Source organism: Fusarium pseudograminearum, chromosome 3 (assembly GCF_000303195.2).
Source record: "Fusarium pseudograminearum CS3096 chromosome 3, whole genome shotgun sequence".
In the NCBI taxonomy this organism is placed as follows: domain Eukaryota; kingdom Fungi; phylum Ascomycota; class Sordariomycetes; order Hypocreales; family Nectriaceae; genus Fusarium; species Fusarium pseudograminearum.
The window spans coordinates 5,400,393-5,424,098 of record NC_031953.1 but is presented as its reverse complement, the minus strand read 5'-3'; the positions used below and the strand labels follow the sequence as shown (position 1 = coordinate 5,424,098).

General features: G+C 47.4%; 6 protein-coding genes across 6 annotated transcripts, besides 6 other annotated features; 3 read left to right on the top strand and 3 right to left on the bottom strand.

Moving 5' to 3' along the window:
- Positions 1 to 201: 201 nt before the first annotated feature.
- FPSE_01291 (uncharacterized protein) lies at positions 202 to 2,229 on the top strand (the record flags this gene model as incomplete). Its single annotated transcript, XM_009254411.1, has 6 exons — positions 202 to 390; positions 441 to 562; positions 621 to 1,710; positions 1,760 to 1,914; positions 1,980 to 2,194; positions 2,225 to 2,229. 6 exons carry the CDS (start codon positions 202 to 204, stop codon positions 2,227 to 2,229), a joined length of 1,776 nt encoding a protein of 591 aa, XP_009252686.1.
- A 340-nt stretch (positions 2,230 to 2,569) lies between these two features.
- Positions 2,570 to 4,225, bottom strand: FPSE_01290 (uncharacterized protein; the record flags this gene model as incomplete). Its single annotated transcript, XM_009254410.1, has 3 exons — positions 2,570 to 3,444; positions 3,498 to 3,614; positions 3,667 to 4,225. The coding sequence occupies 3 exons, from the start codon at positions 4,223 to 4,225 to the stop codon at positions 2,570 to 2,572; spliced, it is 1,551 nt and encodes a 516-aa protein (XP_009252685.1).
- Positions 4,226 to 4,498: 273 nt separating this feature from the next.
- On the bottom strand, positions 4,499 to 8,005 carry FPSE_01289 (uncharacterized protein; the record flags this gene model as incomplete). Its single annotated transcript, XM_009254409.1, has 6 exons — positions 4,499 to 4,675; positions 4,741 to 4,944; positions 5,005 to 5,349; positions 5,419 to 5,692; positions 5,741 to 6,972; positions 7,022 to 8,005. The coding sequence occupies 6 exons, from the start codon at positions 8,003 to 8,005 to the stop codon at positions 4,499 to 4,501; spliced, it is 3,216 nt and encodes a 1,071-aa protein (XP_009252684.1).
- Positions 4,536 to 4,642: a microsatellite.
- Positions 8,006 to 8,602: 597 nt separating the features above from the next.
- On the top strand, positions 8,603 to 11,682 carry FPSE_01288 (uncharacterized protein; the record flags this gene model as incomplete). Its single annotated transcript, XM_009254408.1, has 3 exons — positions 8,603 to 8,912; positions 8,998 to 11,110; positions 11,163 to 11,682. 3 exons carry the CDS (start codon positions 8,603 to 8,605, stop codon positions 11,680 to 11,682), a joined length of 2,943 nt encoding a protein of 980 aa, XP_009252683.1.
- Positions 11,683 to 12,254: 572 nt separating this feature from the next.
- Positions 12,255 to 20,393, top strand: FPSE_01287 (uncharacterized protein; the record flags this gene model as incomplete). Its single annotated transcript, XM_009254407.1, has 10 exons — positions 12,255 to 12,308; positions 12,390 to 13,844; positions 13,897 to 14,204; positions 14,257 to 14,371; positions 14,427 to 17,060; positions 17,110 to 17,369; positions 17,425 to 18,101; positions 18,157 to 19,990; positions 20,045 to 20,297; positions 20,379 to 20,393. The coding sequence occupies 10 exons, from the start codon at positions 12,255 to 12,257 to the stop codon at positions 20,391 to 20,393; spliced, it is 7,605 nt and encodes a 2,534-aa protein (XP_009252682.1).
- Positions 20,357 to 20,421: a repeat region.
- A 225-nt stretch (positions 20,422 to 20,646) lies between these two features.
- On the bottom strand, positions 20,647 to 21,836 carry FPSE_01286 (uncharacterized protein; the record flags this gene model as incomplete). Its single annotated transcript, XM_009254406.1, has 2 exons — positions 20,647 to 21,280; positions 21,343 to 21,836. 2 exons carry the CDS (start codon positions 21,834 to 21,836, stop codon positions 20,647 to 20,649), a joined length of 1,128 nt encoding a protein of 375 aa, XP_009252681.1.
- Positions 21,837 to 22,926: 1,090 nt separating this feature from the next.
- Positions 22,927 to 23,158: a microsatellite.
- A 65-nt stretch (positions 23,159 to 23,223) lies between these two features.
- Positions 23,224 to 23,517: a repeat region.
- Positions 23,297 to 23,580: a repeat region.
- A 43-nt stretch (positions 23,581 to 23,623) lies between these two features.
- Positions 23,624 to 23,706: a repeat region.

Sequence of the window (23,706 nt, the reverse complement as noted above, 5' to 3'; positions counted from 1 at the left end):
ATATTAGTAGGTAAATAGCACTTACCGATCTCACTGAACGTCACACGCTGTCTACGCGTTTCTCAACATCGCCATCACCTCTTTTTTATACATATTTTTTATACATCAAAGATGGCGACACGCGTAGTCCCCGGGGAAAGCTTCACCCTACGAGGCGTTCTGGCCGGTCTAGCGGTCGGAACCATTATTTGTTTCTCCAATATGTATTTTGGCTTGCAGACAGGATGGGTCTCTATCATGTCGATGCCAGCCAGTCTCATGGGCTTCGGCATCTTCAAGCTGCTTGCTCCGCACTTGAGGTTTCCCTTTTCTCCAGTCGAGAATGTCCTGCTGCAGAGCGTAGCTTGTGGCATGGCCATCATGCCACTCGGATGCGGGTTTGTTGGCGTTGTAGGTCGTCAAGGCTCTTGTGGAGAGACATGCTCTAACCGGATGGACAGATTCCAGCGCTGAACTATCTTTTGGCTGCTGATGAGCAGGGCCCGATCAATCTAAGCACTTGGCAGCTAATAGTCTGGTCATTGGGGCTTTGCTACTTTGGTGTCGTATTTGCTGTCCCTTTGTAAGCCAGCCCTCATTCTTGCTTTGAGTGAACTAAAAACATTGACTGTATTAACCAGGCGCAAGCAAGTCATCATTCGAGAACGTCTCAAATTCCCTAGTGGATTCAGTACCGCCGTTTTGATCTCGGTCTTGCACGGCGGAGGCCGGCAGTCTACAAAAGACGAACTTGACGCTGCTGCGAAAGGTAGTTTTGCTAGCCTTGTTCCAAAGGAGGAACCATCCCAGCCAGCTGCCATCGGGCCAGCTACTACAGACCAAGAACATCAGCAGGATCTCGACGACGACTTGGCGTCTAAAGGCGACTGGGCAGCCAACATCAAACTCTTGTTGTTGTGCTTTGGTGGCTCTGGACTTTACACGCTTGCTACTTACTTCTTCCCCATACTCCGTAATTTGCCCGTATTTGGCTCAACCGCCGCGCATATGTGGCTGTGGACATTCAACCCCAGCTTTGCCTACATTGGCCAGGGAATCATCATGGGCACCGAGACAACGCTGCATATGCTGCTTGGTGCCATCGTGGGTTGGGGAATTCTTAGCCCTATTGCCAAGTTCCGTGGATGGGCACCTGGCGATGTTGATGATTGGGAACATGGCAGCAAGGGATGGATCATCTGGATCTCGCTGGCTATAATGTTGGCGGATGCTATTGTAAGCCTGGCCTACGTGGGTTTCCGCGGAGTTTTTACAAGCCCTAAGGTTGCCAACATTATCTTTTCTCTACGACAACGAGTACATGAACATGGCATCTCTGGCCTGTGGAAACCCCAAAGCCATGTCTATTCGCCGCTTCTCCCTGCCGACACAGCGGACCGCACTGAGCCGCGTGGTGGAGAGGATGAGGATGAGGATGCTCCCCCACACCAGCGCATTGGTGGTCGTATGGTAGCAATTAGCCTTCTTGCATCGATCGCTCTTTGTGTATTTACCATTCACGTGGTATTTGGCGATCTCGTACCGCTCTATGCCACGACTATTGCTGTTCTTATGGCTCTAGTACTAAGTATCATGGGAGTCAGAGCTCTAGGTGAAACGGATCTGAATCCTGTGTCCGGAATCAGCAAACTTGCACAGTTGTTCTTCGCAATTATTATTCCGCAAACTCACAAGTCAAGCGTTTTGATCAACTTGATCGCTGGTGCTGTGGTGAGTATGGCCGGATGTCGCTAGAGAGCCATTCACTAACTTGCGGCAGTCTGAAGCCGGTGCTTTACAAGCTGGCGATCTTATGCAAGATCTCAAGACTGGCCACCTCCTGGGAGCTGCACCAAAGGCCCAGTTCTGGGGCCAAGTCATAGGAGCAACGGCAGGTTCTATACTGAGCGCTTTTATCTACCGTATTTATACAAAGTAAGATATCACCCTTTAAACTGCTTATACTAGCTTGAAAAGGCTCTAACACGATTGGTCTACAGCGTCTATACAATTCCTGGCGACCTCTTCCAGGTACCGACTGCCTACGTCTGGATCTTCACTGCACGACTTGTCACGGGCTCTGGGCTACCATATCGCGCTAAGGAATGGGCCATCGGAGCTGCCGTTTTATTTGCCTTCGCCACTGTCATCAGGACACTTGCTATTGGTAAAAAGTGGCGGCCTATGATACCCGGCGGCATTGCCGTCGCTGTTGGTGAGTCAACAATACGTGATGCATGATTAGGCTAGGCTATCGCTGACATGAAAACGAGGCATGTACAATGTTCCATCGTTCACGCTGGCTAGGGCTGCAGGTGGCCTGTTCGCATGGTACTGGATCCATATTGCGCAAAGGAAGCAGACACCTCTTATCATCCTTGCCTCAGTACGTACTAGGTCCCATAAACAAAGCCTCACTAACATCGCCAGGGCTTCATTCTCGGCGAGGGCTTCCTGAGTATTGTGAACCTTCTGCTGCAGGGTTTGAATGTACCACATCTATGATTGTGGCATGGATAGAGTCGACACGAAAGGTAAACCCCCCGCCCCAAGGACTCATGTGTGCGCAACCAAGCTGACAAGGAGGCACCTATTTTAGCTGCCATGAATGCTGTCTGGAGTCACCTTCAGAATCGGTCCAAGACGCACGGAGGACCAGCGCTCGGGCATTGTCGTCAGCAGCTGTAAACACAATTTCACCTGAAAGGCTCTTGGGGCATTTCTTGGACGGGTTGGCCTCAGGAGGAGCGATCAGAAGGCCTTGCTTCCAGTGAGTGACAATGCCAGAGGGTCCGGTTGTGAAGGCGACGCCACCCTGATCCTTTTTGTCCCAGGTATCTGGTGTTGTCTCAGCGGGGGGGACCGGGTCGCTTCGGGCTGTGGTGAAGAAGTTGTCAAACCAAATGAGGAAACCATCGACGTTCTCGACCTCGCGGGTAATGTTGGATGCCCATTTGGCGGTGAATTGAAGGTCTTCGGTCTTGATGGTATGGAGGTCAAGCACTTTGAAGGGGTAAGGTTCACCGCAAAGGGAGCTTTGCGGCATAGCCTCAACCCTCGCTTCTTCATAGATGCCTTCCTGCATAGTCTTCATGTCAAATCCGTAGACATCTCTCCAGAATGTGATGTGGTCTGAGATGTATTCTTGATCTGCAACAGGAGCGATCCAGATGGTTGCAGAGCTTGGTGCTAGGATGCCATCTGGTTTGAGATATCGGTCCCGAGCATACAAGACACTGGGGAGCATGGCCTCGTAGAGTAGGCAGTAGCCCATCCACTCGCTGACGATGATATCAACCTGATCCACAGGCAGCTTAACATCCTCGATGGCACCCTTTAGGGTGGTGATGACGTCGGATAGGCCGTTGTGAAAGATGTTTTCTCTAGCCTTGACAATAATGTCCGACTTGTCAACAGCAATCACTTGCTTGGCACCAGCCTTTGCGGCGAACATGCTAAGAATTCCTGAATTAAGATTGTCAATATTGGTATTTCGGAGTTTGACAATATCAACTTACCAGTGCCACATCCGATATCAAGCACAACCTTGTCCTTGAATATGTGCTTATTGTTGTAAATGAAGTCACGGTACGCGTCGGTCCGTACTGTGTCCTTCAACATAGTCTCGTGGATTTCTTGGCCAAAAGTTAGTACAGTATCATTTGTAATGAGGCGCTAAGAAAATACCGTGGGCAGCATATGACTCAAAATAGTAAGCAGAGTCGTCCTTCTTCTCAATAGGAGTTGTCTCGGTGTCGTCTCCCCATCGCTTGTCAAGAGTCTCTTGAACCGTCAGGCGATAATTGACAAATTGATCTTTAAGTTTCTCAAGCTCCTCCTCAAGTTCTCTGTTGCGCGCCGCAAGAATTCCATCCTTGTCTTGATCAGTGGTGATGGTTTCCAGGACTTCGTCAAGAGAGAAAATGAGAGCATCATTTTCTAGAACCGGGCGAAGGTATTTGTCGTCCTCCAGGTCCTTGGCCGTGATGTCCTTGGGGAGTGGCAATCCGCTCTTAACATGATCACGAACAAAGTTGACCAGCTTGACGGCACCGTGGAAATCTAGCTGGAGTTTTTGCACATCCTCAACAAAGTTGTATCCGTGGTTCTTGACGCTATCCTCAAGCATGGCAGCGACCGTGGAGAAAGTTTGCGAAGTGAACAAGGATGTGATAGGAGTCGACTCCTCATCCGACTCCAAATCGAGCCATTCTGCCTCATCAGAAACAGAATCGTGAACGGACATTTTCACTGCAACAACAAATGACCGCAGAAATATTGAAAAAGGAATAATTTTTTGAATCAGTAGTGGAGTGGCCGGTTTGTTGGAGCTGGGCAGCAGCAGCAGCAGTAGAGGAAAGTATTTGTGGGATCACTGCTATTGGACGAGACTATGCCCTGTTGGGGATTTTTTTTTTGGGTCAAGATAGCAGCCAGATGCAATCCGCGAGGCGTTTGCTTTAATATGTCTGTAAGTGGTATATCGCATCCCATCTGTCGAGACTCACGAAGCCACCCGTTACTTTTTGGATTTAGGGTTCGGTTGCTCCTTCGTTTCGTCTTTCTCATCATCGTCATTGTCAGAATCTTCAGACCCATCAGCATCGGAGCCATTTTCTTCTCCTTCGTCGTCGTCCTCATCCTCATCGTCGTCTTCGCCATCTGATACAGTTTCACCAAGCTCAATCAAGCGATCCTGTGATAATGTTAGTTTGCCGCTTGCATCACGTATGGTAACATATCCCGCCGCTGCCAGCTTACCTTGTACTTTGTCATCTTCTCTTCCAAGTCGCCAAACACCATCAGAAGATCATCCAGTTCTGACTGTGTCGTTTCTCGAGCTTCCCTCGACTCTGATAACTGCTTTTCAACGTCAGATTTCGCCTTCGCTGCTTCTTTCAATTCAGACAAATTCTTCTCAGCCGCATCCCTGGCTTTGTTTGCTGCCGATAACTCTGATTCCATCTGCAAGAAGATTGAGTTAATTTCGTTGCATGTCGTCACAGGGAGTCGTTGAACGCTTACCTTTGCGAGTCTGGCTTGTATGTCTTTCATTCCAGCATCTCCGCCACTTAACTGCTTCTCAAGATGCTGGCACTTTTCCTCTGCCTTGAGGGTCATTGATTTCTGCTGTTCCAGGTCATCCTTACTCTGTTGCTGCAGCGCTTCTACCTCGGCATTCTTTTTCTTGCCAAGTTCGTCCACGTTCTTTTTGTGCTCCTGCTCCTGCTCATCTGCTCTGGTCTTGATGTGTTGTATCTCTTTATCTTTCTTTTCACGAAGATCGCTCAAGGCCTTCTCCCGGAGTTCCCTTTGCTCATCCAGGTCTTTCTTGCGTAATGTTTGAAGCACGTTGTGTTCCTTTTGAGACTGCATTTGTCACACCGTCAGCGAGGGATTGTCCCAAACTCGATTAGTTGCGAGGACAAGACTACCCACCTTCATCAAATCAACCTCGAGACGACTGATGGTGGCTTTAAGGTCAGCTATTTCGGCATCTGTCCGCCGTCTGATCTTTTCCGCTTCAGCTTCGGCCGCTTTTCGAACCTGTTCGAGCTGCTTCTGGTGACTACTGTCCTGTGCGGCTTGTTGCGACCGTAGTTGAGCAATTTGCTTCTGGTGGTCGTTCTCTTTAGCCGAATATTGGGACTGAAGTTGGGCGATATGCTTCCGTTGATCATTCTCTTTGGAAGCCAGCTGAGTCTGAAGTTTCCTACAGATTCTTAGTCGACTTTAGTACAACAATAACCAAGTGACATACCGTAGTTCATCGCTATGACTTTTCTGCAGACCCTCGTTGGCTGCTTTCAACCGTTGCATCTCCGTGAAGGCAGTTTCTTGAGAATGTCGATGGTCAGCCTGCTCTTGGCCAAGCTGCCCCTGGAGCGCAGCCAATGCTTCTTGTATTTTGTTTACGGCATTCTGCTTCTCCTCAACTTGACTCCTCAGAGAGTCTACCAGCTCCCTGGAGACGCCCTTTTGAACACCGTTAGTGATGACCGATATCTCCATGCCGGGTTCCCTATCAATAGCGCGTGCTATCTGACTATAATTGTCTTTGAAGAATTCAACGAATGCTCGGTCAAAGAAGACGTCTGGTAGTCGACCAGGAGATGAGGCATCAAGCTTTTGAGGTAAAACCTCAAAGTCGCGTATGAGGGGGTGGCTACGAAGCCTAGTTAAACGACTCAAGTATAAATCTCGATCAATTCGAGACGTTAAAATCTCAAGTAGGGTTGCTCGTGGGATTGGTGAATCCTTAGTGCTAAACTCGTAAGCAGTGCCCAATAGCATGGTGCACAACCCCTGAACAACTTCATCACTGCTTGTAGCTTGAGATTGCGAGACAGCTTGAATCAAGCTCTGTACATTGCTCCCCTCCGTAAGAAAATCGTCAACCGCATCGAGATCCTGGAAAAGCCAGCCTAGAAGAAGCATAAGGTACCCCGCTAAGACGCGAGGGTCATCGTTACGGCGAAGACCTGATGTTACATGTGCTGTCAAGGTTTGTATGCCAGTAACGACCTCCTCTCCATCCTCAGAATCACCCTCCGTGAGGCTCATAGCCACTGCTTTGGCTTCTGGATTTTCGTGTAGCAGGTGGAACGCAATCACGGCAGCAAACCACTGTCGATATGGATCACTAGTTTCAGCTGAAGGCTGCAAAAGAACTGTTAAGATATTAGAGGGCTCATTGGCTCCAGATTGATGACCTTCGATGGCTCTGCCAAGGAAATGCAACTTGACAGCCGAATGATTAGCAAAATACGCCTCTAGGCATCCAGCTGCCGCAAATCGCACGTCGAACTCTTGGAGGTCCTGTGAACAAAGTGTGAGGTCTAGCAACCCGTCAATAACGAAGATTTTGTCTTGTTGACTGGTCTGTCCCTCAGCTCCACCATCCTTATTTAAAGGAGATAGGACTGTCAATTGAGCGAACGCTTCTTGAATGGGCGCATTTTGACAGATCATATCACCGCAAGTAATCAATGCCTATATCTCACGTTAACGAGGTCACCCTCCGGCTATCAAAATGTCGCACCTCGGCTTTAATTTGTGTCTGAGCCTCATGGCTGAAGGCTAACTGAAGAACGTGATAGGTAAGACCATGCTTCCAAATTGCCGCTTGATTCAGGTTTGTGCCTGCTGATCCTCGAACAACAAAAAGACGTATGACAGCAAGAAAAGCATACACGTTGCGATTGCGTTGTGCTGTTGCCCATGAAGCAATCTCCGACCCATCAGATTGAGGTTTAAGGACACGCGCCAGCAAATCCGCAAGACGGTTTATGCAGCCTGACTCTCGAAAGAGTGACTGGTTCGAACTGTTTGATCGGAGTAGATTTGCCAAAAGAATTAAACAATCCTCAACGGTACGCCCTCCCTCAGCCAAAGCACCGTCTGCTTCGATAATGGCGAATAGTCTGTCGAAGGCATTCTCAAAAGCGACTAGTTTCTGTATTTCGATCGATGTTGGCGTGAGGTATGTTAGAAGAATGATAACCTCGTTACGTATAGCGTCGCGTTGGTCGTCAAGGACAGAAACCAATCGTGGTATTCCCAGGGGCGCAGTGAAAATGCATTCCTCGGTGCGTTCTGTTCGAGCTGAAAGAATAGCAGCGAGTAACTGGAGAGAATAAAGGCGAGAATAGAAATCGTTGGTATCGAGGAAATCGAGTAGTAATGTGATGTTCTCTTGACGTTGGGTAAACTCGTCAGCGAGCCAAAGAGCAATCTCCTCTGAAGCCTCAGGACTGTCCTCATTGGGATTGAATAGCATTAATAATGTTTCGAGGACCACCTTGACCGTGTCGACATCTTCGCCGTCTTTGCTCAAGCTTCCAATCAGACTTCTTAGGGCACCCGAAGCTACAGATGCTGGGTAGTCTTTAGCAAAGCTTCGGAGACCTAGAATGGCCGCTCTTCGGTCCTCCAACAAAGTTGCTGAACTAAGACGACCACTTAGCACGTCGATGGTCTCGCCAACTGATTGTTTCGCCGGGGCGCTGGCAATAGATGAGAACATGATTGCGGCGCCTCAATGCCATATGGCTCAGGAAGATACGAATAGTTGCATGGAGGCACCTCCGGCTTGTGTTGAAACTGGTTCCCTCGTCGGTAAGGTTAGAACGGAAGCTATCCCAAATGGGCAGTCAATCACTACTTGACAGCTTGTCTGGAGAGAAATGTACAAGGGAAACACGACTCATCTAATGCATAAGCATTGTTATATGCATATTTCTGCCAAGCATGATGTTTACCCACTGATCCACAAGTATCAGGTACATATTCTCCAAGCGGGTGGAGTCTTGTGGCTAGTGCATCTGCGCTGTGGAAGCCTTAGTAGGTGGTACCTCTCAAAGCATCATTTCGCGATTCGACAGATGTTAAAACTTCGACCTTTCATCGTCGTTCTTTGTTCCCACAGGAAATTATTGTCAACTTCGTGTTTGAAACCGATCGCACTACTAATTATAGCTGTGGATAATAAAAGGGTTATTCAATACTTTTTGTCTTCACGTACAAAGTTTTGCGACCGCATCGCTTTCTTTTTGCCTGTCGGCTTTTCGCGCGGTAGTTCGCGACAAATTCTCGACTTGCCTGTACTCGCCTAGCTGATACGATGGGTATCCCGGCGGCTTTTCGATGGCTGTCTACCAGATATCCCAAGATTATATCGCCAGTAATCGAGGATCAGCCTCTTGTCATGGAAGATGGTTCTACGATTCCTGTTGACACCACCCGACCCAACCCCAACGGCGAAGAGTTTGATAACCTCTATCTCGACATGAATGGCATCGTCCATCCTTGTTCTCATCCCGAAGATCGGCCAGCACCCACAGATGAGGAAGAGATGATGATGGAAGTCTTCAGGTACACTGATCGCGTTGTAAACATGGTGCGACCCAGAAAGATTCTCATGATTGCGGTTGGTAAGTCTATTGTTTGCCACCAGTGCTTATATCCCAAAGCTGCTGCCCAGCAAGTCACTGCCTTGATACTGACAAACCGATACAGATGGTGTTGCCCCCAGAGCCAAAATGAACCAGCAACGGTCGCGACGATTTCGTTCCGCACAAGAAGCACAAGAGAAGGAGCAAGATAAACAAGAGCTCATAAAGATGCTGAAGCAACAGAATGGTGGGAATCTGTCTACTGAAAGCTTGGAAACTGTGACGAAGAAGGCTTTTGATTCGAACTCGATCACCCCCGGCACTCCTTTCATGGACATCCTTGCACTCAGCTTGAGATACTGGTGCCAGTACAAGCTCAACACGGACCCAGGTTGGGCCAAATTAAAGATCATAATTTCCGATGCCACAGTTCCCGGAGAGGGTGAGCACAAGATCATGAACTTTGTCCGCTCCCAAAGAGCGTCCCCTGACCACGATCCCAACACTCGCCATGTTATCTACGGCTTAGATGCTGATCTTATCATGCTTGGACTTGCAACCCACGAGCCTCATTTCCGAGTCTTGCGTGAAGACGTATTCTTTCAAGATCAGAAAGCTCGCCTCTGCAAGATCTGTGGCCAGAAGGGCCACGATGCGCAAAATTGCCGTGGCGAGGAGAAGAAGAAGGACGGCGAGCATGATGAGAAAGATAAAGGCGTTGCTCTCAAACCTTTCATTTGGTTACATGTCGCGGTATTGCGAGAGTATTTGGCAGTTGAGCTGGGAGTGCCGAATCTACCCTTTCGTTTCGACCTGGAACGTGCTGTTGACGACTGGATTTTCATGTGTTGTTTCGTTGGTAACGATTTCCTACCTCATCTTCCGGCTCTCGAGATTAGGGAGCATGGAATCGACACCCTGACCAAGATTTGGAAGGATAATCTGCCAGTCATGGGTGGCTATGTTACCAAGGATGGCCATATTGATCTCGAAAGAGCTCAGGTCATCTTGGATGGCCTAGCGCAGCAAGAGGACAATATTTTTAAACGACGAAAAGAACAAGAGGATCGACGTGAAGCCAACTTCAAGCGAAGAAAGCTCCAGAACGAGGGCAATGGCCGCGGAGGACGTCAGGGCGGTCCTAGCCATCCGAAAAAGATCAACGGCCACGAAAATCCTGAAAATGGTCTACCACTCCAGGCCGTGGGGGCATACACTGACCGACACGAACAAGCACTGACCCACGATATGGTGGTGAATCGCAGCACTGCACCGGATGCGAACGTTGCTAACAAAAGTGCTGCCAGTGTGCTTAAAGCGCAGCTCCAATCGCAGAAGTCGCTCTCCAATCCAAAGCCCGAGAATCCCGAGCAGGATTCCCCTTCAGCTCTTGGCAAACGAAAAGCGTCAAGCATCGAAGAAGGAAACAGTTCAGTTCCTGATGCAGCCAGTGTGTCTACCCCATCGGTCCCGGCTGAAGAGGGCCCTGTCGACGATGTGCGCCTATGGGAGGACGGTTATGCCGACCGGTATTATGAGAAGAAGTTCCATAAAGACCCCAAAGACATTGAATTTCGTCACGGGGTCGGTCGAGCGTATGTTGAGGGGCTCGCCTGGGTCTTGTTGTACTACTTCCAGGGCTGTCCATCTTGGGAATGGTACTACCCATATCATTACGCACCATTCGCAGCCGATTTTAAAGACATTGCCAAGATGAACATTTCCTTCGAGAAGGGGCGGGTATCCAAGCCTTTCGAACAGCTGATGAGTGTCTTGCCAGCTGCATCAAGACACGCTCTACCCGAAGTCTTTCATGATCTCATGCTTAACCCCGAGAGCAACATCATAGACTTCTATCCTGAAGACTTTCAAATCGACCTGAACGGAAAGAAATTCGCCTGGCAAGGAGTTGCGTTGCTTCCGTTTATTGAGATGCCGCGACTTTTGGCAGCAGTTCAATCCAAGTACCCGGAACTCAGTGCAGCAGATTCTGCGCGCAACGAGATGGGCAGAGATGTTCTGATTTTTTCGGAAGGCCACGAGAGCCTGTATGATGAGGTCCTGACTAAGTTTTATTCCAAGAAGCAGGGCGATTCCAAGTTCAAGCTGAATCCAAAGAAGAGTGACGGCCTGTCGGGCAGAGTGGAGAAGAAGGAGGGCTATGTTCCCCATAGCGAGTTGAAGTATCCTCTGGAACGAAACAGTATGCCCGATCTAGACTATGACAGATCAGTCAGGTATGTACTCAGGGTCCTTTGTCTATTATTATCAGTTGGCTAACCGTAGTAGTGTGTATTACGACTTCCCCCAAGCATCGCAAACGCACAAGTCGATGCTCCTTCGTGGAGTGCAACTCCCAACGCCTGCCCTCACACAGAATGACATACAGGACATGCGGAGCAGGGCGAATCGAGGTGGTAGGGGCGGCTTTGGCCGTGGCCATGATCGAGGTGGCTACAACGGACCTGGCATGACGCGTGGTTCACAATACAACCGCAACCAGGGAGGATACGGCCGAGGTAACGGTCATTACCCTCCCGCACCAGCATCCCACGTCCCTCCACCACCAGGAGCCCCCGGGTTCGGCATTGGAGTGCCACCTCCGCCACCACCAAACAGCTACCACAACCAGCCATATGATAACCGATATGGAGCCTCTTCAGGTTACAACCAATACAGAGGCCCTCCTCGCCCAGCCAATGGTGCCCCAGGGTACCATGGCCATGGCGACGCTTCTTATGAAAGAGGTCGAGGCTCAGGAGGCTACAGTTCCCGAGGCCGTTATCGAGACAATCGGTCGTATAGGTAGTTGGTGGAATAGGTGACTGGATGTCGAACAGACATATAATGACCTTTCATACTCCAGATGGTGTCAGTCCAGAACCGAGGAGCTCGGATTTGCAAGGGCATGCTGCATCACGAAAAAACTGGACAGGAAAACGTTTAACTTGGCCTCATCCCCCTTGTAACCATCAAGTGCGTTTTGATGTGTCGCCGAAGTTGAATGGCACACATTGACGACTATAGTTACATTGAACATTTGAGCTTGGTCATGAAGAGAAAGACAATGTTTTCGAGTTAGAATAGTTAGAGGCGCTATAAAGAAATTGAACGAAGACGCATGTAATTATGGGTTGGCTTTTATCGCCATTCATGAAAAATCAAGACGCTCGTAGTCGTGTTTGTGATACATTCCATGTCGAAGTCTGAAAACGGCCAGCTCTCCTTGCGCTTGTACCACCAGGCAAGCGTGTGGGGACAGGTTCGCGGGGTTTGGGACAACCTAGCACTACCTACCTAGCAAGCGACCCTTGGGGGAACCAGGACAACTCACAAACTTGATTCCTGCCAAACTTGAACACGCTCAATGCTGCCCCGAAGATGAATGGCGACGCAAGCCTAGTCGGCTGTCTTGTCGACAGGCTCGCTACCAGAGTAAGTTAGAATAGTGTCCCTGTGGCAGTTTCCATTCCCCTTTGAAGCTTTGGTCGACTGATATCGGGCACCTATCGACAGCTCCCCCATCGAGCTGGCACAAGCGGCCAGACCTTACAACAAGACGATGTTCTCCATGTTACCAGAGCTACTCTGGTCGAGCTCGGGAATACTTCGATCGCCAAAGTCATCGCATCACTCCTGGTCCTACTTGAGGATCTTGCGCGCCCATATACAATTGTCGCCGACCATCCAAGCCATATCCTAGCCTCCGAGCTTTACGTTGTCGCCGTTATCGCAGACTGCTGCTCTTCGCATTGGGCGTCCCTTTCGCGAGATGCAGATATAAGACCGATTCCTTCACCCCCTCCACTTGACGAAGTGCTCGTTAGCCGCCTTTTCGACGCGTTTAAGCACCTTCTCGAACCGATTCCCGAGAATTGTATCCTTCCTGCCCAGACCCTTCTTGATCGGGTGTCAACGCGGAATGTCTCTGTCACTCGGCCCGAAAGTTCGTCTGTATCCTCCGACGCGGAAAGCTCGCCCCCAAGCGACGAGAAGTTTGCAGAGACATTAGTGGAAATGGATACACATATCAAGACAGTAACTGAATATGTCACAACATCCAGCTGGACTGCTGCTTTTGACTATCTTAGAAATGTCGTATACTCCATACGAACTAGTATTGTCACTCAACCTGGCGTATCTGCACCAGGATCGTTTCAAGATGCCGAGAGAGCGGCACTTGTGGTTTTGCGCCTCCTTTCTTTCTTCTGGGTTGACGGCCCAAAGCTCGGCCAGGTCATACAAGAGATCTGCTCAAGCTTCCTGCACTTTCGAAAACCGTATCAGAACACTATTGCTGTAGTCTCTCCATTGTTGATTATGAGATGGTTGGACCGGTTCCCACGAGAGTTTGTGCAGCTTCATCAAGTCCATAAGCGACTCGACGGAGGAGCCGATACATTGTTCGATATGGCGCAGGCTGCGACCGACAATGGACGTCGAAGGGGTCTCTTTTATCCGCTCCAAACTACATTGCTGTTTCTTCTACCGGACGTCTTCGAAGTTGCAAGCAACATGCGTGAAGCAAAGAGCAGTAGTATGGCGAAGAAAGTTTCTTTCTTGGAAGGACTCAGAAAAGCCTCACGGAACCGAAATGAACAAGCAGCTTATTGTCTCGTCTCTTTACTCCGTGCTGCCAGGCATTTTGACGCAGAGAGCGATTCTGCCTTGGTCAGTTACGCACTAGATGTGCAGGACGAAGTTCGCGATGCTCTTTTCCGCCGCATTACCTCTCCAGAATACGGGCCGTTCGATCAAGACATGATGACTGCAGCCTTCGTGAGCTTGACACATCTCAATCTCGACACAAGCGTCAGCGGCTTTGTTGAGAGTTGCATCGCGGCGAATGCCCCGACCAGCTTCAAACTGGCTGCTGTTCAAGGATGTTCGTATTTTGCTCAACAACCCTATGCCTTGAGGTATCATGAATTGTTTGATGTAGCAATACCGTTTATGCGAACTCAACTAGAGGTACGCCATCTGAAATCCAATCCGTAAAGCTAACCGTAGCTGACTGCCACAGACCGAAAACGCCAAAAATGGGACCACGAACCGGCAGGGAAGCGAAAGAACAGAACTTATTTGCAGTATCCTTCAGTTTTTAGATGCATCGCCAGCTCGCTTGCTGGACGACTTATCTGCTGATAGCTCAACCAATAGCTTCTTCAAGTCTTTCCTTCTCTGTGTATTGTCCGAGAACACATCCATACGCAAGCTTGCCACCGGCGTAGCGAGTCGCCTCTTCCAGGGTCATCTTGAAGCGTATCGTCAATTCGATACCGGGCACCGGTTTGGCACAAAGGAGCTGCGTGATGACATCTGGAGCAGAAGGTAAGCCTTCCAAGTTTCCCGACTCTTGAACCACTAACTCACGATGTGCAAGTTCCAAGGTTCTACTTACCTTATGCGAGTCTGTAACCTACAAGAAGGATGACCAAAGCTTACGTGATCTTCAAGAATATCTAGAAGCGCGCTTGCTTATCCTTAAGAATATACCGGTATGTAATTGTGAAGTATTTACTACGTTGGTTGCCTGCCGCTCACATGCGATAGGAATTGGCCAAAGTACCGGAAGATGCAGGAGATGTCATTAGTGCGTCTTCAAAACTCGAGACAACTCTTCTCATTTCACTCTGTTCTGCGAGCATCACGACCTGCCAGCTAGTGACGTCTTGTACAGGGCTGTTCCTCCAAGAGTGCTCAATCATCGACAAACATGTCGAGTCAGCGAAAACGTCGGCGCCTGTGCTTAGGAATGCCGAGGTCTATCGTGAGATATCATCACCCGCATTTCGATTCACTGGACTAGTCGCATTCCAGAAGCGAGTGAGGGGTCTTCTGCGTCAGATGCAGTTTCCAACGAGTGGCATTCTCAATGCGTGGGAAACAGCATTCGACCGTTGGCTCTACCTGGCAAAAGATGTTTCAACGTCGACCCTTGATGTCGTGGATGGCAGAGCACTAGCCGAGTGGCGAAATTATTCCGGATTTCTAGCTTCTTTGGGTGGTATTTGTACCGCTGATCAAGCCATCATTCTGGAAGAACCAGCTCTTGGAGGCCTAAGATGGATCGATCGTGTTTCCTCTGAGCATTCTGAAGAGCCATTGCTGACGAGATATCTGAGACTCAGTATTCAACTCTTGGCTTGTGCTAATGTGAGAGTGCGTGAAGCAATGCGAGATGTCCTTGCAAGTGAAGTCTCACCAGCCCTTTATTACCCCTTATTTAGAGCCTTGGAGACTGAACTGGAAGTCTTGTTCACTGGTGCTCTGGCTCCCGTTGAAAAAGATCAGGACAGCGAGGTTGTGTTTGCTGAACAGGCAGCATCTCTACTGCGTGCCTTAGTTGAAAGACTTGAAAGCCCTTCTGATTTAGGGGCTGCTTCGTCGGTGCACCTGGGGTCGCTTACACTAAATTTCGCAAAGTTCCTGGACGGCATCGTCGACACGCCCAACACTTTGAGAGTAAAGATTCGCGTGTGTCATCTGTGCGAAGTCGTGACCAAGCGAAAGGAACACCTGAACTTACGAGACGATGTCCGCATACGAAACCAGCTACTCGAATATATCTTTGGGTGGATCGCACGCCCTCGCTCCCCGCAGCATGGGCCTGGGTCCAGGCAAGATGACACGGCCCGCGTTCAAAAGGATTTAGACAAGGCTTGCTTGAAATCATTAGCTGACCTAACGTTTCGTTTGCCTTTGCAGCCCTCCGACAGCCATACAGATGCTGGTATGAGCGAGATGAAGTCGCAGATGTTTCACACATATTTCAACCGCTTTCTATCCCTACTTAATCACGAGCCATCGGAGTTGACCAGATCCGACACCACGTTGAGCGTTGCACTTCGCGAAGAGTCTGCATCAAACTCAGACCTGGCAATCACCATTCTGTCCAACCTACTCAGTGCCAATATTGACGTCGGTCTCAAACATTCACTCAATATTGGATATCATGACAATGTTGAGATTCGTACTGCATTCGTCAAGGTTCTTTACAATATCCTTGTTCAAGGGACTGAGTTCAGTAACCTGACTGACTCGGCTGTGAGCGAGAAGTACGAAGAATTGTTGGAGCTTCTGACCAGCGATCTTTCTCTTGCCATTTCCATGGCGGTGGCCTGCCCAAGCACGGATGTTGACGAGCTAACTATCTGTCTTCTCACCGTTTTCGAACAGCGAGGAATGATCTTTGAGCTGCTCGAGGCTCTTATTAAACAGGAGATAGCAGATACCGAGAACGAGGCAGAGATTTTGCGTCGAGGGTGTGTAGCGACCAAAATGTTGTCTGTTTATGCCAAGTGGAAGGGGGCTGCATACATTCGAAATACGCTCCAAAAGGTTTTGGAACGCCTCATGTTGACTTCGAAGGATCTTGATCTAGAACTTGACCCTGCAAGGGTCAGCTCAACAGAGGAGCTCCAGAAGAATGCCCTGCAGCTTCGTATAGTTGCCAAGGTTTTCATTGACGACATCTGTGCTTCTTCCACCAGTATCCCACCCGCGTTCCGCAAAATCTGTTGCATCATATCAAATGCAGTCATGCCAAGGTTCCCTGACGCAAAATACACCGCTGTAGGCGCCTTTATCTTTCTCCGATTCTTCTGTCCGGCAATTGTCGCCCCGGAAGTGGAGGGTCTTGTGTCAACGACACCATCCAAAGAAATGCGACGCGGACTGCTCCTCATTGCAAAGGTCATTCAGAACCTGGCCAACAATGTACTTTTTGGAGCGAAGGAGCCTTACATGTTCCCACTCAACGACTTCTTAACGCAGAACATCTATCATGTTACCACGTTTCTCCGCGAGATTTCTGTGCCGCCTCAACAATTGGAGGCACACGGTGCCACAGAGTCTTTCGACTTCGGGTCATGTGTAGCACTTCATCGCTTTCTGTACGACCATTGGGATCATGTGAGGCAAACCCTTATTTCTCGTGAACGAAAAGAGTATGGTAGAACATCAGGGGATGTCGTTCGAGGACGTTCGCCGGCCTTAGAACCCCTGAGGAATTTGATAGCTAATCTTGGTCCGCCACCACTTGCTGTCTCCTGGAACAGGCCCCAAGTCTCTTCCAATAGTCCACCATTGTATTCCAGGTTTCAGAATTTCATGCTTCGGAATGCTTTTCGAAGCACTGAATCCTTCTTGACCGCACGAGCTGTTTATGATGGAGGCGAGAGCAAGGTCGGTATCACTGCAACGACCAATATTTGTATAAACTGACATTGCATAGGATGGCCTGTCTATTATTTGTGTTATTCTTCGTCATATTGAAACTGAAAGCATCGACTACGATACCTTACTGTACTGTTACCTCAAGATCGCGAGTAGACTATGGCATCGGCCTTTCGGGATTTTGATCGACGCAACTTGTTATAATGGTCGCAATGAGCCTCAGGACGATTTATTCAAGAAGCTCGAGTTACTAACACCATCGGAGCTGTCACAAAATCTAACACGTATCTACGTCTACAATATGAATAGTGCATTTAAGTAAGCCGACTTCCTCAATGGGATCTTTTGAGCTGAAGACTAATGGTCGTGGCAGGCGATGCTTCCGGCGTTTGCTGAGGGTATGCACCAAGAATGAGAATGGCGTTTTCAATCCCAAGAACGTGGAGTACCACTTGATTGGGAGCCTTCAAGATTTGCAGGCACATTTTCACCTTAGCCAGCTCCATCTGCCAAAGGAGACAATCAGTGTAGTAACTGACACCCGTTACGTCTTTCAGCCCATCACACGACTGTCCAAGTCAAAGGGCAAGATCGAAGTGATTATCAAGGTGGGTAGTCAGTTTGTCCAGGTCACGACGACTAAAAAGCAAGAGATCTTTGCGGGGTTTCGTCTGGGTACTACCGTGAACGACATCTTTCGCTTGGGTGAAGTTGATGAAGCCCCAACGTCCATACAAACCGAAGACGACTCGGCTTTTGGATTGCGGGCAGACAACGGGAAGATTGTGATGTACTTCACGAGCCCTAAGAAGACCGACGTGCTACAAACAATTCGAGGCGCCAAGGCCAAGCACGGCAAAGATAACAGAACTCACAAATCTGTTGAACGCCTCATCCGACCACAAGATGTTCCAGGCACTCTTCTGAACCTTTCCTTGGCGAATCTCTCCAGTCATGACCACATCTTGAGGCTATCGTCTTATAATCTGCTGGGGGCACTCTGCCGAGCTTTCAAATTCAGCTCAGCTTCCAGAATTATTTGCACTAAAGGTCAGTTACCAGACTGTTTTACAATTGGCTTGTTTGTCTGCTAACTAGCGTGTAGATGTGTCTGTTCCTTTGGACCCGAATCGCTTTGTTGTGGATATCAGCAATGAACTTGCACTAAGTGAACCCCAATTGACGTCAGACTTTCTAACCGAGTTCTTTGTCGGTTGGGAGAGTTTCCCTGATGAACAGAAGCCACTCAGTCTAGCTTATATGGCCCCTTGGCTACCTGGATTGAGAACAAACATCTTGACAAACGAGTTGGATGGCGAAAAGGGCAGAGAAAGGGTTGCAATCCTGTTCCGAAAGCTCATCGACGTGACCGTCCAAGATCACGCGCTCACATTTGCGTTGGAGCAGTCAGTCTGGCCAAAGATTGTTCAAGATGAAATTCTCCTCGAGGTTTTCATGGATGAACTTCTCAAGTCGGCCATGACTTACAGCGTGCATGACGATTCTCTGGATGTCATTTCATCGATTGTGGTTGGTATTGGAACGGTGACACTGCGAGGCAAAATTTTGTCTAGGCTGCGTAAAGCCCTTAACAGGTCATCGTTGCGCCCTACCAAGTATCTACCAGATAACGCAGTCTGGGCTGAGATCTGTACGTTGCTTCGATTCTGTCTTGCTTTGTCATTTGACAATGGCGTGCAATCCCAGCTTTTCCTGCCTGAAATATTTCACATTGTGACGATGCTGGCGAACACTGGTGCCCAAGAAGTTCGGTTGCTTGTCTATCGTCTACTAGTGAATTCGGTCCATGCCGTGTGCACATCCTTCAACCTGGACGATGCTCGATCAAGCAAGCTCCGAGCAAGTCTCGACTTTCTTTGCGATCCACGCAGTGACATCTTCACAACACCGCCTACCTTTCCACGCGACGGCGCTTCAGTATCGACTTCTCAGGAAGTTGGTCCTGCGTTGACAGCTACCGAGAATCTTGCATCTTGTCTATTTGAGATATGCACTATTGCCGCACCGACGATTGATCTTGCTAATACATGGCGATCAAGATGGATGAGCCTTGTGGCCAGTACAGCCTTTCAGAACAACCCAGCTATCCAGCCACGAGCGTTTGCCGTCATGGGTTGCTTGGCCCGTGAGGAGGTTGACGATGACTTGCTTTACCAAGTGCTGGTGGCTTTACGCAATAGCGTCAACCGGTTCGGTGACGATCACAATAGCGAGATGCTTGTATCTATTGTCACTTCGCTCTCAAAGATGATGGCTAAACTCCCATCGGCGTCTCGGTACGGCCTCCAGCTATTCTGGCTCGCCATGTCACTAGTACGACTAGTTCCTGCAACTCTCTTCAACTGTACTGCTCAATTTCTTGAGGCAGTTCTAGCAAATATCAGCACTGGGGAAGAGTTCCAAGGAGATAATATGGCATCGCTGCTTCTCCAAGGCAGAGCTCCCTTGGACGAAGCCGCCTTGCCCTTGGAAGAGATATACGGCATCCATTTCGAGCAAGATACATTCCATCTCGCTGTGTGTGCATGCTTAGCACGCGGCTTGACGGATACCATGACGAGGCAGACTACTATGAGGGTTCTCTCCTCGTTCTTGAGAATGACCTGCGATGTGGAGGGAAAGGAGAAGCCAGAGGTCACGCAAACCTCGCCATACTTATCCCTCCTAGTAGCGCGTGCTGTTGGTAATCATGAGATCAAGGATAGTCTTTGGTCGGCTGGGATCGACGCAGACGATATCGGATTACTCAACGGAACGCGCAAGCCGCCAGAGCTTGAAGTGATGTCCGATAATGCGTTATTGTTGATTACCTCCATCGAACTTATTGACTTTCAATATGTGGAAGACACCGTCCAGACACGGAGCCTGGACTGGCTCAACATTCTTGCCAAAGAACGACCATTTGTGGTGGAGCACCTGTAAGTCAAAACAAACGGAAGGCGTTTCATTAGTGATACTGACTTTTGCTAAAGCTGCGGAGCCATCCGATCGTTACTGGATGATACCTTACTTCATAGCCAGAATTCAACCACATTAAGAGCTGCACACACCTTGCTGCGTGCGCTGTCGTCAAGTCCGCAATTTTCAAGAGCTGTTGATACAACTGCTGCGCTCACTAACGCTCTTGACTCTATGGGCTTCAGTGGGCTATGGCGATCATGTTCCTTTAGCTCTATGGAGGATGTTAACTGCAACTATCTTGAGTTAACTGAGCACCTAATAGAGGTATGTCCTACTTAACAAGATCCATTTACTACGCCGCAAAGTTACTGACATTATAACAGTTAATAATTATTTAATATATAGATAGCTATTAAATAAATTTAACAAATTTAACAAATTTAATAATGCCTTTTATATTTCCTTATTTTATTTAACTCGTTTTACTATTTTAACTTAATATAAAGGTATTTAATAACTATTTATATTTATATACTGTATAGAATGTTTTGTAAAATTTTATCACCTCTATATTCTATAATGGTTTATCATTTAATATAATTTTACCCCGGGGGGGCGAGTTGGGCTTTGTGTGGTGGCGTAACACTGACAGCTACACGCACATTTCCCGAGCTCAGAACTCGAAGCCTTCCTCCAACCGATTTGGCATCGGGAGGGAGTCAGTTTTCCGGGAGTTGCATGTCGTGGGCACTGCTTTGCTGACTGTCGACGCCGACTCGTAGAAAGGCAGGTCGTAGGAATCATCACGGACATAGCCGTTCTTCGTACGGCTACGGTTAGCACCATGCAAGGCATAGCGATCAGTACGCGATCCGTGACTTGGGCTGTCTGTGGACCTGGATGCCCCGAGAAGCGCAGGAACATATCGAGCCATGAAAGGTTTTGTTGCAGGCACACTAGCAGCAATGATACCAACGTAAATTTCGATCATGGAAGAAAGCCATGTCAGCCAGAACCAATAGGTGATGTTGAAATCATCAGCTGAGGTCATACGCCAGGTCACGTAGGTACGGATAGCACCTGCGATGGTAGCAAAGAAACCTGCGGCGAATAGAATATTGACGATGACAATTTGCCGCTTTGACAACTTGCTGTTCGGGCTCTGCAGGCGAATGAAGATGACCAGCGGCAGGACAACGACAAGAAGATCCGTCACTGTGTTAATGGTGCCGGCAGCCAGAAGGTGAGCAGCCTCGTCTATACAGTTTTGTTCCTCGTAAGATATGGTCCAGTAAAGGTGTAAAGGTCTGTTTTGCTAGGTTAGCCAATGTGTTTCGTCGATGATGGCAAGCTGTTTATAATGGCTTACCGACACTGCAGCGAGGTGACAAGGAGGAAGCATACACCGTTGGCACCAACCAGGATCATACAACCGATAATGATGCGTTGGAAGGTTTTTGACGCAGTGCAGGCGAGGCGGTACGTCAGAGCAAGCATGGACAGCTTGATGAGAGTTGTCGCGGCGCCAAAAAGATTGTATGCGGCGAAAGCAGACTGAAGTGCAGGTTTATACACTGTAGAGTGTACGTTCCATAGGTCTTTGCCCCAACCATAATGCTTTTGGGCAATCAGGCCATTGATTGAGAAACCCAGACAGGGAATGTAGGCAAAAATTATGAGAATATCGTCTAGTCCGAACCCTCTAGTAATGTACTTTCGTGTATATATCCGGATCCCCAAGATGATAGTGACAACAACCATTAAGAAGATAGACACAGCAGTCCCTATTGGTGCGTTCGTGAACGGTGCGTCATACTGGGGTCGAGGCCATGTCTGAATCACGTCTAAAGGAGGTGCCCTCATGATTCGTATGATTTCCAAAGGTTGCTCGGCCTCAGAATGTCGGTTTATGATGATAAGGTGTGGGTTCTGTGATTTTGTGTCCCTTCTGTCGATGCAAGTTTGGCTTTATTGGAATCGGAGCCCTTTCTGTGTATTTAGTTGAATTGTCGGTTTGCTGTGTTTGTATAGGCTGCAGTTGAGAGAACCAGCCTCCCACGAACTATGAATTAATGGATGATATCAATATCACCAAGTAGGTACAAATACCAGCTGTGAAACGGGTTCAAGCTGGTATATATAGATGCAGAGCATCCCAGTAGTAGCTGTGGAGGTACCTGATACTATACTCTAGCTCTAACACTCTTGATGTTATTGAGACGGTCTAAGCGGCCTTTACTCCAGTTTTGTGGTTCTATATGAACCGTTTATGAGTTCGCGACCATTTAGGTCGATTAAGTTTGGCCCTGGCTAAGTTAGTATGGGCTGTAGGTAAAAGTGAATGATCTACCCGCGTTGCCGTGACCCCCATCTTGCCTGCATCCGTACAATGAACTAGGATTAGTATAACCCCCGAAAGAGAGCAAACGCAGCCACCTTACGCTTGAGCAAAAACGGCCTTGTCTCTCATTTTTCTCCATGTGTTATTTCGTCCAATGTCTGCCAGGCTTACGCCGTAGGCCGAAACGAAAAAGATCCCAAGGGGCTTCGTACATGGACAACCCCATGCCACTACTAGTCCTGCAGGTCAAATTTGAGTTTGGTAGATTGAAACAAAGCCTTGGGGGGATCTCAAGTGCTCGAGCCTCTCCAACCGGGCTCGGACTGCCCAAGCAACAGGTCAGTGAACGGACTGTAAGACTACCCGCTCTAGATGCCGGCTATCCACGATGGTTCCACCGGCCAGAGAAAACAACAAGTCCCTGACTTCTGCACTCGGCGATCAATACATTGCGAATCGGAGGTGAGGTAGATGAGGCTGGTCGCGTAGGTTTTATACGCGAGAAAAGGGTATATAAATTAATACTTAAAATAATACTAATGATATTAAACTGGAGCTACCCTATAGCACTGAATTAATAGCTTATTTTACTTATATAAGCTTTAAATATAGAATTAGTAAATTAAAATAATTAAATAAAGTAATTAATTAAGTTTAATAAATTTATAAAATAAAAAGAAAAATAATTAATAATTAATAAATTAAATTATAAAAACTATTTTTAATTAATATTAATAATATTAATAATATAAATAAATTAAATAAATTATTTATTTAATCTATTAAAAGATATAAATTTAATAATAATAAAAAATATTTTTATAATAATATATAAATATAATAAGGTTTAAACCTAAGGGCTTTAAAAGAACCTTAATTAGCTAGTTAGCTCTTATTAAAAGGGCTTACTTATAAATTCTATACTTTATAAAATTAAATAGTAAGCTTTAATTTTATAATAATAGAGAATTTACCTTTTTAGTATTAATAGATTTATTTAATTAAGTTATTAAACCTTTTATAACTTTAAAGCTTTTTTAATTTTAATTACTTAAATATATAACTAAATTACCTTAAAATACCTTATATTTAATATAAAAAGGTATTTAATTAAAGAAATATATAATAATATATTAAAAATTAAATAAAATAATACCTTTTTTACTTTTAAATAACTTTAATAAAACTAATTAATTAATATAAGCTATATAGTAATATATTTAATAATTAAAGTAACTTAAAAAACTTTTAAAAAAAGAAAAAAAAGCTATTATAAAGTATTAAAAGTTAGCTTTATTAAGAAAAACCCTTTAAAATATATTATAACTTTAAAGACTTTAATTTTAATAATAAAAAGGAAATTAAAATATAAATTTTTTTTTTTTTTTTTTT